The 15,498-nt window shown below is 43.8% G+C and overlaps 3 protein-coding genes across 5 annotated transcripts in view; all 3 read left to right on the top strand.

Annotated features, from left to right (window-relative positions):
- LOC128541618 (phenylethanolamine N-methyltransferase) lies at positions 1-1,134 on the top strand. The gene is made up of 3 exons (XM_053512125.1): positions 1-190; positions 391-598; positions 696-1,134. Exons 1-3 carry the CDS (start codon positions 16-18, stop codon positions 1,132-1,134), a joined length of 822 nt encoding a protein of 273 aa, XP_053368100.1. The 5' UTR covers positions 1-15.
- Positions 1,135-3,282: 2,148 nt separating this feature from the next.
- On the top strand, positions 3,283-6,888 carry si:ch211-207i20.2 (uncharacterized protein LOC568537 homolog). Its single transcript, XM_053512124.1, has 4 exons — positions 3,283-3,566; positions 3,994-4,162; positions 5,367-5,543; positions 5,645-6,888. The coding sequence occupies exons 1-4, from the start codon at positions 3,399-3,401 to the stop codon at positions 6,649-6,651; spliced, it is 1,521 nt and encodes a 506-aa protein (XP_053368099.1). The 5' UTR covers positions 3,283-3,398; the 3' UTR covers positions 6,652-6,888.
- A 2,656-nt stretch (positions 6,889-9,544) lies between these two features.
- Positions 9,545-15,498, top strand: part of ccser2b (coiled-coil serine-rich protein 2b) — a 49,749-nt gene continuing 43,795 nt past the window's right edge. For all 3 annotated transcript variants that reach the window (XM_053512120.1, XM_053512121.1, XM_053512123.1), the window contains exon 1: positions 9,545-9,783. The gene's annotated coding sequence lies outside the window, so the exon portion shown is untranslated. The remainder of the gene's footprint in view (positions 9,784-15,498) is intronic.

Genomic DNA, 15,498 nt, shown 5'->3' with positions numbered 1-15,498 from the left:
AGGAAAGAGGAGAGGATGGAAGAAGGGAACAGACGAGACAGAGCAGTGGCGGCGGTGGCGGCTCTTTACAGAGGGTTCGATCCTGAAGCGTACCTGAAGTACAACTACACTCCACCACGCGCAGACTTCAGCCGGGCAGACAGCATCGTGCCGTGGAAGCTGAACTGCCTCCATAAAGCGTTCAGAGAAGGTGAGCCTGTGCGTGTGTGTGTGTGTGTGTGTGTGTAAAATTTAAAAAAGGCTCAAACAAATACTAATCATAATAATGAAAATAAAAAAATTACTGTGACTTTTTTAATCACTTTTACTTCTGCATATGTGTGTGTGTGTGTGTGTGTGTGTGTGTGTGTGTGTGTGTGTGTGTGTATTGCACACTCATATTCTCCCCAGATGCCATTAAAGGAGACGTTCTGGTGGACATTGGCTCCGGTCCGACTCTCTACCAGGTGATGAGCGGCTGTGAACATTTTAAACGAGTCATTTTATCAGATTTCTTGGAAGTGAATCGGAAACATCTAAACAAATGGCTGAAGGATGGACAGAGCAGCTTCGACTGGACCCCTTACCTGAAATACGTGTGTGAGCTGGAGGGACGCGGGTGAGACGTTCACCTCATTTATGTCTTGTCAGTTTTTCTCTGCAGACTGTAGACAGTAATATACAGTAACACAATTCAACCCAATGTTTTAACGCAGTTCCTCAGCATGGAGAGAGAAGGCAGAGAGGCTTCGTTCGGTCGTGACTGACATTTTCCCCGTCAACGTTCACCACTCGTTCCCGTTCCCATCCGGATCTCTGCCTGCCTCCAGTGCCGACTGCCTCGTGTCCTCGTTCTGCCTCGAAAGCGTGAGTCCCGATGTTTCCTCGTTCACTCAGTCGCTGCGTAACGTGTCCAGCCTCCTGCGTAGTGGCGGTCACCTCCTGCTGATCGGGGCTCTGGGGGAGAGCTTTTACATGGCAGCTCCCGATGTTCGGATCCCCGTCGTGCCACTGGATGAGGCTCAGGTCTGTGCGAGTCTGAGCGCTAGTGGCTTCGATCTCCTGCAGCTCAGTGTGTATCGTTTACCACCAGACATGCTGGTTGGAGTAGATGACACCAAAGGCGTGTTCTTCGCTAAAGCTAGGAAACCCTGAATCATAACTAAGCTTTGAATAAAGAAAATTATAATAAATTTCTAAACTTAACATTTTGTTTTAATTGTCTGATCTAAAGAAAGACAGAAAACTGTAAAATACTTAGTTATCATTAATCATTAATATTAATGACGGTTTGATTGTAAGAAGCTATTTTTCGTACATTGGGTTCCTCCAATTGAAAGTTATTTCTGTGAAAGTGAATAAATGTGACCTTTTAACCAAAATGTTCTTGTATTCATGTTGCCTTTTGTTTTATTTTCTTTAACTGATTACAAAACTTTAGAGTTATGTACATTCTGTACAGTAAGAGACATACAGATACAGTAACAGAATGACATCTGTTAAAATAAAAAAAACAAGCATAAAAATTAATAACGAGCTGCTTTTTTTTAATAAGTGAAAGGACACAACTGTTACAGACAAACAGACATTTCATTACTGTTACAGTTATTACAGACATGTTGGGGATTGACATTAAGGACAGAATTTTAAAACAGGGCAAAAGTGCAAAAACAGTGATCTCCACACTTTTCCAGTATGAGATGCTTCCTCTGTTTTATCCTTGGAGCGCTTTTGGCACTTTTGGCCTGACCACTGCAGCCCAGAAACATCCGACAAGACCAAAGCTGGTGTTTTGGAGCTGCTCTGATCCAGTCGTCTAGTCTCAGATCTTCACATTTTAGTATTTTGGAAATTTTTCCAAAAACATTTCCAACTCATGGTCAGTTCCATGACGCTAGCTAGCTTTATGCGAACCTTGTCCAATGTCTGTTGAAATCTGGTTAAAGACATTTTTTTTTCTGTTACAACATCATCATAAAAAAATCCACTTACAGTTTAGCACATTACTAAATTTGATCTTAATCAGCCATACAGTTCTTGAGAGATGTTATCCTTAGCTCCGCCCGTTATGTATGACCACAGCTCAGCCATTCTCAGAACACTGTACTGAACACGTCTTCATCTTCACCTCTTCGTTCACGTTGTTGCCTGATAATAAGTTACAGCAATTTTAGTAGAGACCATGACAGGCTGAGGAAGACGAGGGGTTTCCGTCTGTCCACTGACTGGCTGCGTCTCACACTGTTGAGCTCGAGTGCACAGTTCACCATCACTTGCACAGAAACAAACTAAACATTGCTTTGTTCTTAGTCACCTCTTCCGTTCTTTATTCAACATAAATTTAAACAATCATTAGCTCCATAGGCTACAACATAAAGATGTAAAGATGTCGTCACTCTCGAACCGTAATATCTTTAAATAATACAATACGTAATACAATGTGTAAGAGTGCAATACTATACAGCGCAATACACAATGAAGAGTGCGATACAGGTACGGAACAGGTCCTTTAGTATCCAGTTACGTGACGATTCTGTATTTTACAGGATGGTTGGTGACTGTGTGTTTATTTTCTGCAAAAACAGACAGGGTGTTCTGTGATAGGCACAGAGGCTCCGCCCACTCCTTTGATATTTCCCCCTGCCCGCCGGCTGAAGGATTTGGCCTTGACGATGACGGGCTGTTTGGGGAGTTTACCCTTATCCAGCACCTTAAAATACCCCAGCATGGACGACATCAATGATGTGGGCGGGGCCATCAGGTTTCTGGGTGTGGTTCAGTCAGGTCTACTTGCGGACCAGCGTCCACAGCTTGTCCAGGTTAAAGGTGGGACGGTAGATAGTGTTCCTCTTCAGGTGTTAGTGCCTCGTACCCACCTTCCCAAAGGGCCCGGGTGAGTTTTATCAAAGTCGATGTGGTGGTGGTGGTGGTGCGTACCACCGGTTTCCTGTGATTACCACACAGCCATGCCCATGGGTCACGTGACCTCACAGCTTCTTGGTCTTAGAGTTACTAGGAGGTATTTTGGAGGCAAACGGAAAATAAATAAATAAATAAAAACATTTATTTATTTATTTATTCTGACTGATTTCTACAATTACTTCTCTATGAATTTATATGGGGAATCTGAGAAGTAATTGTTCAATTATCAGTCAGAATAAATAAATAAATTAATGTTTTTATTAGATTTTCTGTCAAAATTAAATTGAGACATTTTTACATTGAAAAACTTTTATTTTGACAGGATAACCAGGATGTTAAAGATCACGTGACCCTGTACTTCCGCTAACGGCTGAGTGTTTCCTGAATACTTTGCTAGCTCCTTAGAAAGCCGTGTGTTGACACTATTTCTCCTCAGTAATAATTAATAAACTTCCTATTTGATATTATTTCCCGTGACGCCGGGTGTGGATGAGGTGATGTCCGGCTGTGTGGCGCTACAGACGCGGTTAGCCTCCGTGTTACAGGCTTTAATCCACACGGCGGTGGCGGAGGTGTACAGAGTGCTGCAGCGCAGAGCCGAGCTCCTGGTACTGCAGAGTGAGGAGCTCCGGGAGCGGGTGCACGCGGACACCGAGCGGGCCATGGTACACGAGTGTGTGTGTGTGTGTGTGAGGGGGGGGACGTTTAAGATCAGGAAAATGGCGGATCATCGGATGAACCGAATCACTGAACCGACTCACTGACTGTGAACTGAATCACTGCAGTGTGTCAGTGTGAGGAGCAGGAGAGTCACACACACACACACACACACATGAGATATGTTCAGTGATCTTTCTGTTCATTAGTGATGGTGATGACCTCATTAACCTGTTAAATCATTTACACATCAGGCTAAATATAAACACCGACCGGCTGTAATTATAATACATCGTTATTGTTATTATTTTTATTTATTTATTTATTTATATTTTATTGTCCTTTACCACACACGTGTGATCGTTCACAACAATAAAACCGATATCTGTGTTTCTGTCCGAGTCGAGTATTGTATTTTCTGTCTTTTTATTTCAGAAACAGTTTGTGTCCGTCATGGAGGTCCTGGGGAACGAAGCTCTGGGGAAAATCATCAAGCTCGTGGACGAGAACCGGTTCCTGATGGATCTCGACTGTAAAATGTTCTCAGGGAAAAGAGCGAAACCTCCAGGAAGTGTTCTGAACATTCTCTCTGCTGGGAGGCCGGGTGTGTGTTTACTTCTGCACCTTTTACATCACATCACACTAAACACACACACACACACGCCTGAAATCTGAAGACCTAAAGAACTTCAGTGTTGGTGGTTTTCAGCCCTGCAGGATCTTCACTGTTCTCTAAACTCCAGTTCTACAGGTTCTGCTCTGCGGTTCTAATAAGATTCTCAAACACAGACTCCTTTAACTGTGAACTTCATTAGACTCACTGCTTCAGGACAGGTTTATTCCATGAAACTCATTTCCTGTTTAAATATTAGACTCGTGATATAAACATGTACAATAATAATCTAAATCTAAGAGCTTTAGATTGTTTTAATCCACTCGGATGACACGTGAGATCCACGTTAATGTTCCTGATCGTGTGTTTCATTCGAGAGTCCAGTCAGACCAGACACTAACGATACAACATGATAATTATCGATGATTAGAGCTGAAGGAAAGTCCGAGGGAGACCTGGAGATATTTTATAGGAATATTTTGTGTTGTTTATTGATAACACTGGATCATGTCTTCACTCACACACACACACTCCGTTTCCTTCAGTGTGACGATCTAATACTTCACCTTGTCCAGGAAAATATTTGAACTGGTTCAGGCTGAGGGTGTTTATTAGACTCCGACACGGGTGTGATGAGTTGTTGTGTCTCCGTGTGTGTGTGTGAGAATTATAACTAACATTTCAAATTCTAAATCAGATTGGCTGAAAACTCTGTAAAAGCTCCAACTCCGCCCTTTTCTATACAGATAAACTCCGCCCAGTTATTCTCCAACCGGTGATGGTTAGTAAAGAACCATTTGTGTAGAACAGGACACACCCCTGGGGGCGGGGCTTTAACACTATAGAGAGAGTGTTATTGGAGAAACACAAAGTTTTAATGAGTATGAATCAGCAAAAATTATTATCCGAAAAATTGATGAACCCTAAAAAAAAAAAATCTGGTCTGCGTCTGGACGTCCTGTCTGGTTGTTGTCTCTGACATGAACAGGCTGAATCAGGCTGTAGGAGTCAGTCTGAGGGTGGAGGGGAACTCGTTAGGGTTCTACAGGAACAAGACTTTCAGATCTTCGCTAATGAAGTGCATTATGGGTATTCTGTACCTGCTATAGAACACCTCAGTGTAGAGCTCTGCGCTCTGTTCAGCATCGTTTAGTTTCATCAGTATGAATCCTGCTGTATTTTCTTTTCATTTCAGAAGAAGAACATTCCTACGATGGTCGTGGGCGGAGCTCCGAGGCGCGAGCAGGACACGAGGTGGGCGAGAGATCATGCACAGACACGGAGGAGTCTCAGCGTCCTGAATCTCCGCTCACGCTGGCGGTGACAATTAAGGACGACCTCGGGAACATCGACCTGAAGGCCCTGATCGCAGGTGAGACGCTCCCGCGCGAGTCCAGGACAGATTAGACCACTTGATTTATCCCCTCGGGCGTTGATGCCTGGTAGTCATGTGACTTGTATTCTTCGTTTCAGATCATCTTGACGTGCTGCCGGAGGAGGTGAGGACACACCCAGAGGACGGGGAGGAACGTCAGGACACCGTCAGTGCCGAGCGTTTTGTCTGTGCTCAGTGCGGGAGAGCGTTTGCGTCCATGAGCTGCCTGGCGTCTCACCAGCTGGTCCACGGCAGAGACAAACCCTTCAGCTGCACGCTCTGTGGAAAAGCCTTCGCTCACAAGCAGAGCCTGGCAGATCACCATCGCATCCACACCGCCGAGAAGTCCTTCAGCTGCAAAGACTGCGGCAAGTGCTTCGGGAAAGCCGCGCACCTGCGGACGCACGCCGCCGTCCACAGTGGAGAGAAGCCCTACGGCTGCGACGTGTGCGGCAAGACGTTCAGCATCCCGCAGAACCTGACCCGGCACCGGCACACGCACACGGGCCAGAAGAACTTCCCGTGTTCCGTCTGCGGAAAGAGCTTCACCCGCTCGAAGACGCTGATCACGCACCAGCTCATCCACACGGGACAGAAACCGCACTCCTGTGCAGAGTGCGGACGAGCTTTCAGGCACCTCGTGAACCTGCGCAACCACGAGCGCATCCACACAGACCTGCGGCCGTACGCCTGCGACCTGTGCGGGAAGACGTTCCGCCACACCGTCAACCTCAAGATCCATAAGCGCATCCACACCGGCGAGAAGCCGTTCACGTGCAAGGAGTGCGGCAAGAGCTTCAGCCAGCAGAGCAGCCTGGTCTCGCACAGCCGCACGCATTCCGACCTCAAACCCTTCGTCTGCGGCTACTGCGGCAAGCGCTTCAACAACGCCAACAGCCTGAAGCTGCACGAGCGCGTCCACACGGGCGAGAAGCCGTACGGCTGCGAGTTCTGCGGGAAGAGCTTCAGCCAGGGCAGTCACCTGCGCACGCACAAGCGCCACCTGCACGGGGGGGGCAAGCAGTACATCTGCGACAAGTGCGGGAAGCGCTACTCCGACCCACGCAACCTCAAACTGCACAAGTGTGTGTACGCTTCAGCGTAGTCGCCGACGCCGAGATCGGGAGTTCCGCAGGAGTACGACGCGGATCGGAGCCGATTGACGCCGTTTATTTAGGGATTAATTCCCATCGGGCTCTGGTGCTGCATGTTGCAGTCGTGTTTTATGTAAAAAATAAACACTAAACAGGATCTGGAGAAGCTGCTTTATATTTGTGTTACTTTCACACACATGCTGTTTTTTTTTTTTTTACAATAAAAGTAAATTTATAGATTTGCAGAAGATGGACTGCTGTGCTTGTGTATCACTGCATCTGATTAGATAAGAATGGACATGGTCTTTATGCTCGATGGTATACACTGACCTAAACGTGTGTGTGTGTGTGTTTTATCAGACAGATCTGACACACGCATTTAAAGAGCTCGTAAAGTAGCTTTTCTGATCTTACAATGAGTTCAACAGAAACACAAATGAAATTCGGGACTTATCGGGGTCACACTCGTACACTCATCAGGGACGCCAGACATCTGCTGCCTCGTTAAAAGCAGCTCTTCTTTCTAATGAGTCTGAACGTGTTGTATACGCCGCGGTAACACCTAGTCAACTCGTCTGCAGCTCGCTGTTTACAACAGGTTTCCGTCTACATTGATATAAAAACACAAAAGGTGGGAATCCCAAAACTGCTTAAATAAAAATAAATACTTGTATATGTGTGCTTGAGGGCTGAGACTCTCTGTTTAATATATTTTAAAGTAAAAATATATAAATATATAATAAGAAAGGGTATATAGGAAGTAAATAAAAATTTAAATAGCATTCATTGTATTATACAATTACACAAATTTGGCACTTTTTGGGTATTAATATTTTTTCGTGTTGTAATTAGGAAGTAGATATTGCAAAGAAAAATATGTAATTTTTGGAACGTTGAAGAAAATTTAAATTTATGAATACATTTTTCTAATAAAATAAATACATTTCCTGCATATTCTATGTAGTGTTTACAAATATCTACATTAGACTTTAAGGTAATGAATTTTGATAATTCAGACTAAAGTTTCTTAACGAGGGGGCATTAAAAATAAGATGATCAATAGATTTAATACTGACATTACAGAAATTACAAGTTAAATGATGATTACCAAATTTGGATGTAATCTCACTGGTGCAGTGTATATCATGCAAAATCTTTAAATATACTTATTTTACTTTGCTGGGGACGCAGAGTTTATAAGGTAGGAGACACTTTTTTTCCTATTTATCTTGTCTTTTAATGAATGCGCTACTTGCACACCTACTTCTGCGTTCTTTTCAATAGGGCTCAGTCAATTCCGGTTTAGCAATGGCTACGTTCTACACCTGCTGTCTCCAGGATCTCCCATGGATTAACGTTCCTGATGTGTATCGTATTTGCCAAACAACCATATTTCATAAGAATATATATATATTATATTATATAATATATAAGAATTATATATTGAATATATTATATATATATATATATATATATACTATATAAGAACTTATTAAAGTCATATAAAGTCAACTTTATTGTCAATTCTGCCACATGTACAGGACAGAACAGATAACATTAAATACATAAAGTAGAATTTTAAAAATACAAAGAAAAATATGATTGAATACAATTATACATAATATATATATATATATATATATATATATATATATATATATATATAAAAACAAATACAATATACAAGTAAGGGCACATGGCAGAGAGTGTTAACCAGACAGAGTAATGCAAATGCAGACATACTGTATAGTGCAAATAGAGCTTGTAAGTATGATAAAGTGATGGAGAGCAGCCCTGTAACAGACAAGAGTCTAGACTGAGGTAGAATGAGAGTAGTATATATAGATAACACATTGTAAATACCACCCTCTACTGTGTTCTGTAAATGTACAGTCTCGCTGAATGTGTAGCTCTTGTAGCTGTTTTTTCAGCTCCTCCACTTCATTAAAAAGTTCTTCTATTTTAACACATGCCAGGTCTAATAATGAAGGCTCAGGAATGCTACGGTAATCATGATCCATCGTTACATCCATGGGTATGGGTTGGACGGATACCACTTCAGAACTTCTCTCTCTCCTCTCCCACTCACTGGACCGCGATGCTTTAACGGCGTAATCATTCCAGGCAAATAGTACTGGTACAGCGCCAGTTACTAACTTTTTTCGTGCCTCTGGTGTTTACGGTTCAATAATCTGATGACTGCTAAAATGTTTACTGCAAACCTTAGAATTGCTGCTAGGACAAAAATCGTCTCTGCGTATGTTCACAAGCCACCGTTTTCTAAGGTCCACACCTAAAGGAAAACTGTGAAAACTTAAAGTTCTGTTGAACTTCGCAGAAGATGTACACAGCGGAACACAACACTGTACGTTTTATACCTTCTGCTCTCTCTGAAATCTATAAACACACTTTTTTCTGAACATTTCCTCTAAACTCAAACAGCGAGCCCTATTACTTCAAAGCAGAAGTACGTAACGGGTCTGCGTGCAAGTAGCGTATTCCAAACAAATGTTCCCCTCGGAGTTTTGACTGAAACACTTTTCTTATAATTGTATTTCTACATTTTGGGTCATAAACACTCGGGTCATCATGACCACTTGTTGTATCTTTAACGATCGTGAGTAGATCCTTAATGAACAGCAGGGAAATTATATTTAAACATGAAATCAGAGTGAGGATTGAAGTTCCCTTGTGGATGTGCTGTAGCTCTCACTCTTTTGTGCAAACGATCGCGATCATGGTGACGTAATCAGGCCACTTCCGGTGACCCCTTGAGGCGCGCGCTGTGCGGTGTGCTCGGGTCCAGCGTGTCAGTTCCTCAGCGCGGCGCCAGGGGGAGCTGTGGGACAGCAGCGGGGCAGTGACGTCAGCATCAGCTGTGCTGTGATTCAGGGGGAGTCAGTCCCTCGCGCGCACACACACGCACGCGGCTGCAGCTCGTGTTCCCTCTGTCTCTCTCTCACACACAGAGCGGAGTGTTGATTATTATTAGTTTATTAATAATACAGTACAGTGCGCGCGGATGTTCACGCGGGGTTTGTACAGGACACACCCGGGAGAGTGAGGGACTAAAATCAGCCGAGTCACCGCGAGGAGAGACACAGAGACAGAGGGACAGAGACACAGAGAGGACAGCGCTGCAGGTAGGAACAGGAACTGTCTGTCTGTGGGGTTAATGTGTGTGTGTGTGTGTGTGTGTGTGTGTGTGTGTGTGTGAGAGAGAGAGCTCATATATACACCGTGTTTACATCCGGCCGGGAGTTAGCTCAGAGCTATGCTAGTACACTGTTAGCCTGATTAGCACGATGCTCCTCACTGAGGCGTTGTTACGGGTTATGAGCGCGTTATTAAGCCTGTGTCTCAGGTGATGATGTGTGTGTGTGTGTGTGTGTGATGTGTGTGTGTGTGTGTGGTGTTCCTGTCACTCCGCCCCTCAGAGCTGTGATTTAGCCCGCGGTTAGCGCTCTGAGCTCAGGGTCATTACTGCTGTGTCACAGCCCCCCCTCCCTCACCCCTCCTCCTCACAGGCAGGGGCTCGCGCATGCGTACACGCGCCCTGGCTGCCTCGCAGTGACGTATTTACATATTCAGTGCCTCGTCATGCTTATTTACATATGATCAGGTTAATGTGTGTTAAATCTTTCTCAGCACTACACTTTATTACTGATTACACACACACACACACACACACACACACACATGATATGGGTTCCTGTGGTCACTTACACTACAGCAGCTACACACACACTGTACACACACCCCACACACACACTGTACACACCCCACACACACCCTCAGCAGTGTCTCGTTAACTCTTCCTCTCGTCTGTCCTGGTGAGAGTCAGTGGGGGTCTGGACATCATCCGGTCTGTGACGTCTTGGGGGGGTGTTTAAAGGGAAGTGTAGGGTGTGTTGATGCCCAGCTCCTGTTTGGTGTGTGTGTGTTACAAAGGTTGTGAGTCTCTGAAAGTGTAGCACAGAGATGGGTCACCCACACACACACACACACACACACACACACACACACACACACACTACAGCCGAACCTGAGAAAGAGAAAAATTCATCTCCATGGCAACCAGACAGGTGTGTGTGTTTGCGTGACATCACACACTTCAGTAATGCTGTCGAGAAAATGTCACACAGTCAGCATTATCAGGTGTGTGTGTGTGTGTAAAATCCACAGAACTATACACCTATACAACTATACACAAAATACACAGTTAAAACATCTCAACTTGGCTAGAGAGTGTGTGTGTGTGTGTATGTGATGTCTTTAGTATCACAACACACAATTCTTTGCAAATCCACAAGTCACAAAGTAAGATTATCTCTCTCTCTCTCACACACACACACACACACTCCTGCTGCTCGTTGCTATTTGACGTGAGAGTGTTATTACAGAAGGTTACTTTTTAAAGCTTCACTCAGTGTGACCTGAGAGAGAGTGTGTGTGTGTCGATCACATTGTGAACAACGTCCACATGAGGCCCACACGATGAGGAGCGGAACAGGGGAATGTGTGTGTGTGTGTGTGTGTGTGTGTGGTCACAAACACACTGGAGAAAGTTCTGACCTTATTCCCCTTCACCTCTTTTATAAACAAAGTCCTGATATTATAGGGGGTGTGTAAACTTTGTATCTGCACTGAGTCTCTGAGCTCTTCATAATGAGATCAGGGTTATGTACAGTCCTCATCTCGTTAAAGGGCGAGTCATTTAAATCTGTGTGTGTGTGTGTGTGTGTGTGTTACGGTGTGTATGCCCTCAGAAGGACACACTGTGACTCCTGAGTGAGGCGTGTGTTCACATTCCTTACTGTACTGTGTGTCTGGCCACACCCTCTTCTTTCCCTTCTGTCAGTCTCCACTTCCTCCCCAGTGACAGGTGATGATGTCATCAGTCTGTGACAGTCAAAGGCATAATGCACATGGGCTCTCCACCTAAAACCACACCCCCACAGCACGCCCCGCGATTACACCCATAAACCCCTCCCTGAGTCCTGATGCTCTGTGTGATGTTCCTCAGCTGTGGGTGTAATCAGTGTTTTACTGGTGATTCAGTTCAGTGAGTCAGTTTTGGATTCAGAATAAATTCACACTTTAAAACTGTTGTTTAGACAAACTTACAAACATTAAACAGTTAAACATAAATATACGAGTTCTACACAAATAAACATCACTTCCATCTTCTGCAGAAAATCTCATTTTGTCCGATTATTGTTTCTTTTTGCAGGAAAATGTTTATCGGTCTGTGTGAGACTCGAGTTACAGCATCGCAGTGTTTATTTGTAATAGTTAAAAATATCGCTGATTTATTCTTTAAGTTTTGTTTACCTCATCATTCAGTACCAGAGTTCATCACCTAAGGTGTGTGTGTGTGTGTGTGTGAGATATTCTGAGAGGCTTGATTCCGGTGTGTGTGGTATATTAGGTGTGAAATGTTTACTGGCTCAGTTTCCTCTCTCATGGTGATTTAATCAGTGTTGATTTCAGAGCAGAACGTCTCCATGATCGACTGTAAAAACAAAAACACTGCCTTCGTCTTCATCTTCATCCTCATCATGTTTAAATAACATTTACTGTAATGTGCTGCTGCTGAGACTCAGGTAACTGTAGATAGTGTAAGCATGTAGCGTTAGCATACAGCTGGAGAAAGTGTCTGTGTGTGTATGTGTGTGTGAGAGAGAAATCACACACTTTGTTTTCATAATGTCATAAGATGTAATAATATTACCTGCCTGTGTTTGAGCATGAACACACACACACACACACACACACGTGTTTCAGTGAACGATCAACTGCACGGTTCAGTGTGCAACAAAGAAAGTGAAAGTGAGCATTGTTAACGTTTTTGGGGCGGGGCACGAGAGGGAACAGCTAATTTGTGAAACACACACACATACGCACTTATTTATACTCAGGAAACTTATTTAAAATAAAGTGAAGAAATAAATGTGAACTCGATCATAATCTGTACTTTAACTGAGTATAAAGTTATAATTGTGCGAGTGTGTGTGCAGCAGTGTGGCTTTCAAGTCCAATCTCAATAAATATTCAGTATTACATTAATGTCTTAATCGTGTCATTAGTGTGTTACAGTTAGTCATCTTCACAACAACATACTCTGTGAGTGTGTGCGTGAGTGCGTGTGAGCGTGAGTGTGTGTGCGTGAGTGTGAGTGAGTGAGAGACTCTGGTCTGCTGTGTATTATTTGGTGATAAAGGTGTGCCTGTGGTTTCTCTCCAGTAATGCACACACCCAGGTGAGAACACACCTTAGTCAAATGAGTGCAGTCGAGGCGCAGGTGTGTGTGTCGTCGTGTTTCCACTGGTGCACTGCCCTGCTCTGTGCCACACACACACATTAAATAAACTTGTGTGAAGCTCACCATGTGTTAGATATCTGCTGGGGTTTCTACAAACTAAATCACAAAACCAGTCGTGAAAGATCACACACACACACACACACACACACACACACACACACACACACACACACTCAATAAACGTGTGATATGAAGTGTGTAAATAAGAGAGAACAGTTAGAGCCGTGTGAATGCAGGACGCACAGACGTTCCTCCTGACACCAGACGATCACAGTAAACATCATTTCAGACGTGTGTGTATGAACAGTTCATGTTTGCACAGACAGTCTGAGGTCAAGGTGTCATGTGTACAGAGCGACACACAGATGTGTGGATGGACGGAGCAAACCTCCCAAAGTTTCCCAAACGTCTTACTAAGGACCCACTTTAAAAACAAAAATTGACATCGTGACCCGGTTCACACTCGGCGTTATTTACAATCATGTGAAAGTTTCTGCACAGAAAAGATTATTGTCCTTTACACTCAGACGTTTCTGATCTGATGCGTCACAAATACATGTGAATGTGAACGATAAAACTTTACTAATTATGCTTAATATAAATGTGTTTGTAGGCGGAGTCACCGTTGTTTTGATTCCCGGTCTGTCTGTCTGACAGAAGCCATAACAGCGATAGAAAATGAACTAAAAGCTGTACAGAAACAGTGAGAGTGGTGACCCAGATAAAGTCTCCTGTGACACTCTCCCTGTGGGTCGCGACCCTGTGTGTGGGGACGAGAGGGACAGAGGGTGTTCCTGATGCTGTGTGATTTAGTCTACTGTATAATTTCATCTTTTTATGATTAACTTAAGTTTAATTAGGTTTTAATACAGAATCGATTCACACTTTTTAAACTGTGTATTGAACATTATTATACGCAGATATTAAAGGGTCTAAAATGGTGAAATTCTTAAAAATGAAAACTATAGAAACCGCCTCTATCCTGTACACATTCTGTCATGTTGTGAGAGAAGCGCGTTTCCTTCCTGTGAGTTCTGACTGCGGCGTGGAGCCGAAGTGTGGCAGGAAATATAACCTTTACTGCTTTGTCTGAGAGACCAGACGTCTCTAATCACAGAGCATGGCCGTGTTCATGATGGCGTTACGTCATGTGTTAGTAGTGTTTAATCCTTCAAAACCAGTCAGTAAGATGCTACAGACAAATCAGACAATAAACACGAGTGCTGCTGGATCTAATAGAAAATCACAATGCGCAAAAATCTAATTAAACCGACAATCTAACAATAATTAACAGTTCTATTTAAACAATTTCCCGCATATATAATGAGTTCTGGGACATCTGTCTGTCCTTCTGTCTGTATGTCTCTATCTTCTACTCTCTCTCTCTCTCTGTATATATGCCGTAGTTGTTAATAGGTCATTCATCTGACACACATGCACAGGCAAGTGGAGGATCATGGGTAATGGCTGAGGTCTCTATTTATATCTGTGTGGAGCCGCTCGGTGTGTGCTGGGGTCGGGGTCTGGCTTTTACCTCCTGAATATAAACAGATCGGCTCTCCTGCCCCACTGTGACGGTCACACTGCCCCCTGTCGCCCCCCGTCACCCCCCCCCACCCCCCCATACGCTCCACCTCACAACCCTTTTAACATGTAGTGTTTCTGTTCCGTGTTCAGTCAATTAGACCCCGTTAGAGACGGATTTATTTTTACTTTATTCCCCTGTGAGCTTGGACACTCCTCGGTTCTCAGAACGTTATGTCTCAGAGACACACAGCCTGTGATGTAGACTTTATACGTGTGTTTATAGGCTGTATAAGGTTTATTAATAGAAACCCGTCACCATGTTGTTAAAAATGTTGATGTTAAAACCCGAACAGCGTGGTCGTGTTAAAATCCATTTAAACAGTAAGAGTGTTAACTCCGGAGGTCACGCTGTGTTGGGAAAATAATCAGTGGAGGAGTGATGAAGGTCTCGACCCGAAGACAGTGGGACCACGTGTGCTTTATTCCTTTTACAACTCAGCAGTGTGTTCTAGGATTCATTAAAGAATGGACAATACTTTATTTATTTATTTATGGTCTAATGTTGTGAGAGTTAGTTCCTCTTCTCACACGGGTGAGGATGAGAAGGATGAGGAGGATGAGGGTGAGTGTTTATTAGATACTTCAGTAGTGTTTAATCCTTTAAAACTTGTAAGACGTCTCACTGCTGGAGAGAATAAACACTAGTGCTGAGGAATAAAATCTAATCACAGTCGACCAAAATCGAATAGAATCGAATCAACAGTGTACCTCTGACTCTCTCTCTCACTCACACACACACACACCCACACACACACACCAGCCTGGACTGTGTGGTCAGGTATCTTCATCATAAAGCTGATAAAACAACCCGACTCTTACTTTGAGGTTAAACACGTACAGTGGAGAAAAGCTCGCTCACCAGACTCGAGTCTAATCTCCAGTGAAGCTCACCGACTCGGACACACCGACTCGGACACACCGACTCGGACACACCGACTCGGACACA

Source organism: Clarias gariepinus, chromosome 14, assembly GCF_024256425.1.
Source record: "Clarias gariepinus isolate MV-2021 ecotype Netherlands chromosome 14, CGAR_prim_01v2, whole genome shotgun sequence".
In the NCBI taxonomy this organism is placed as follows: domain Eukaryota; kingdom Metazoa; phylum Chordata; class Actinopteri; order Siluriformes; family Clariidae; genus Clarias; species Clarias gariepinus.
This window is presented reverse-complemented; position numbering and strand designations above follow the sequence as displayed.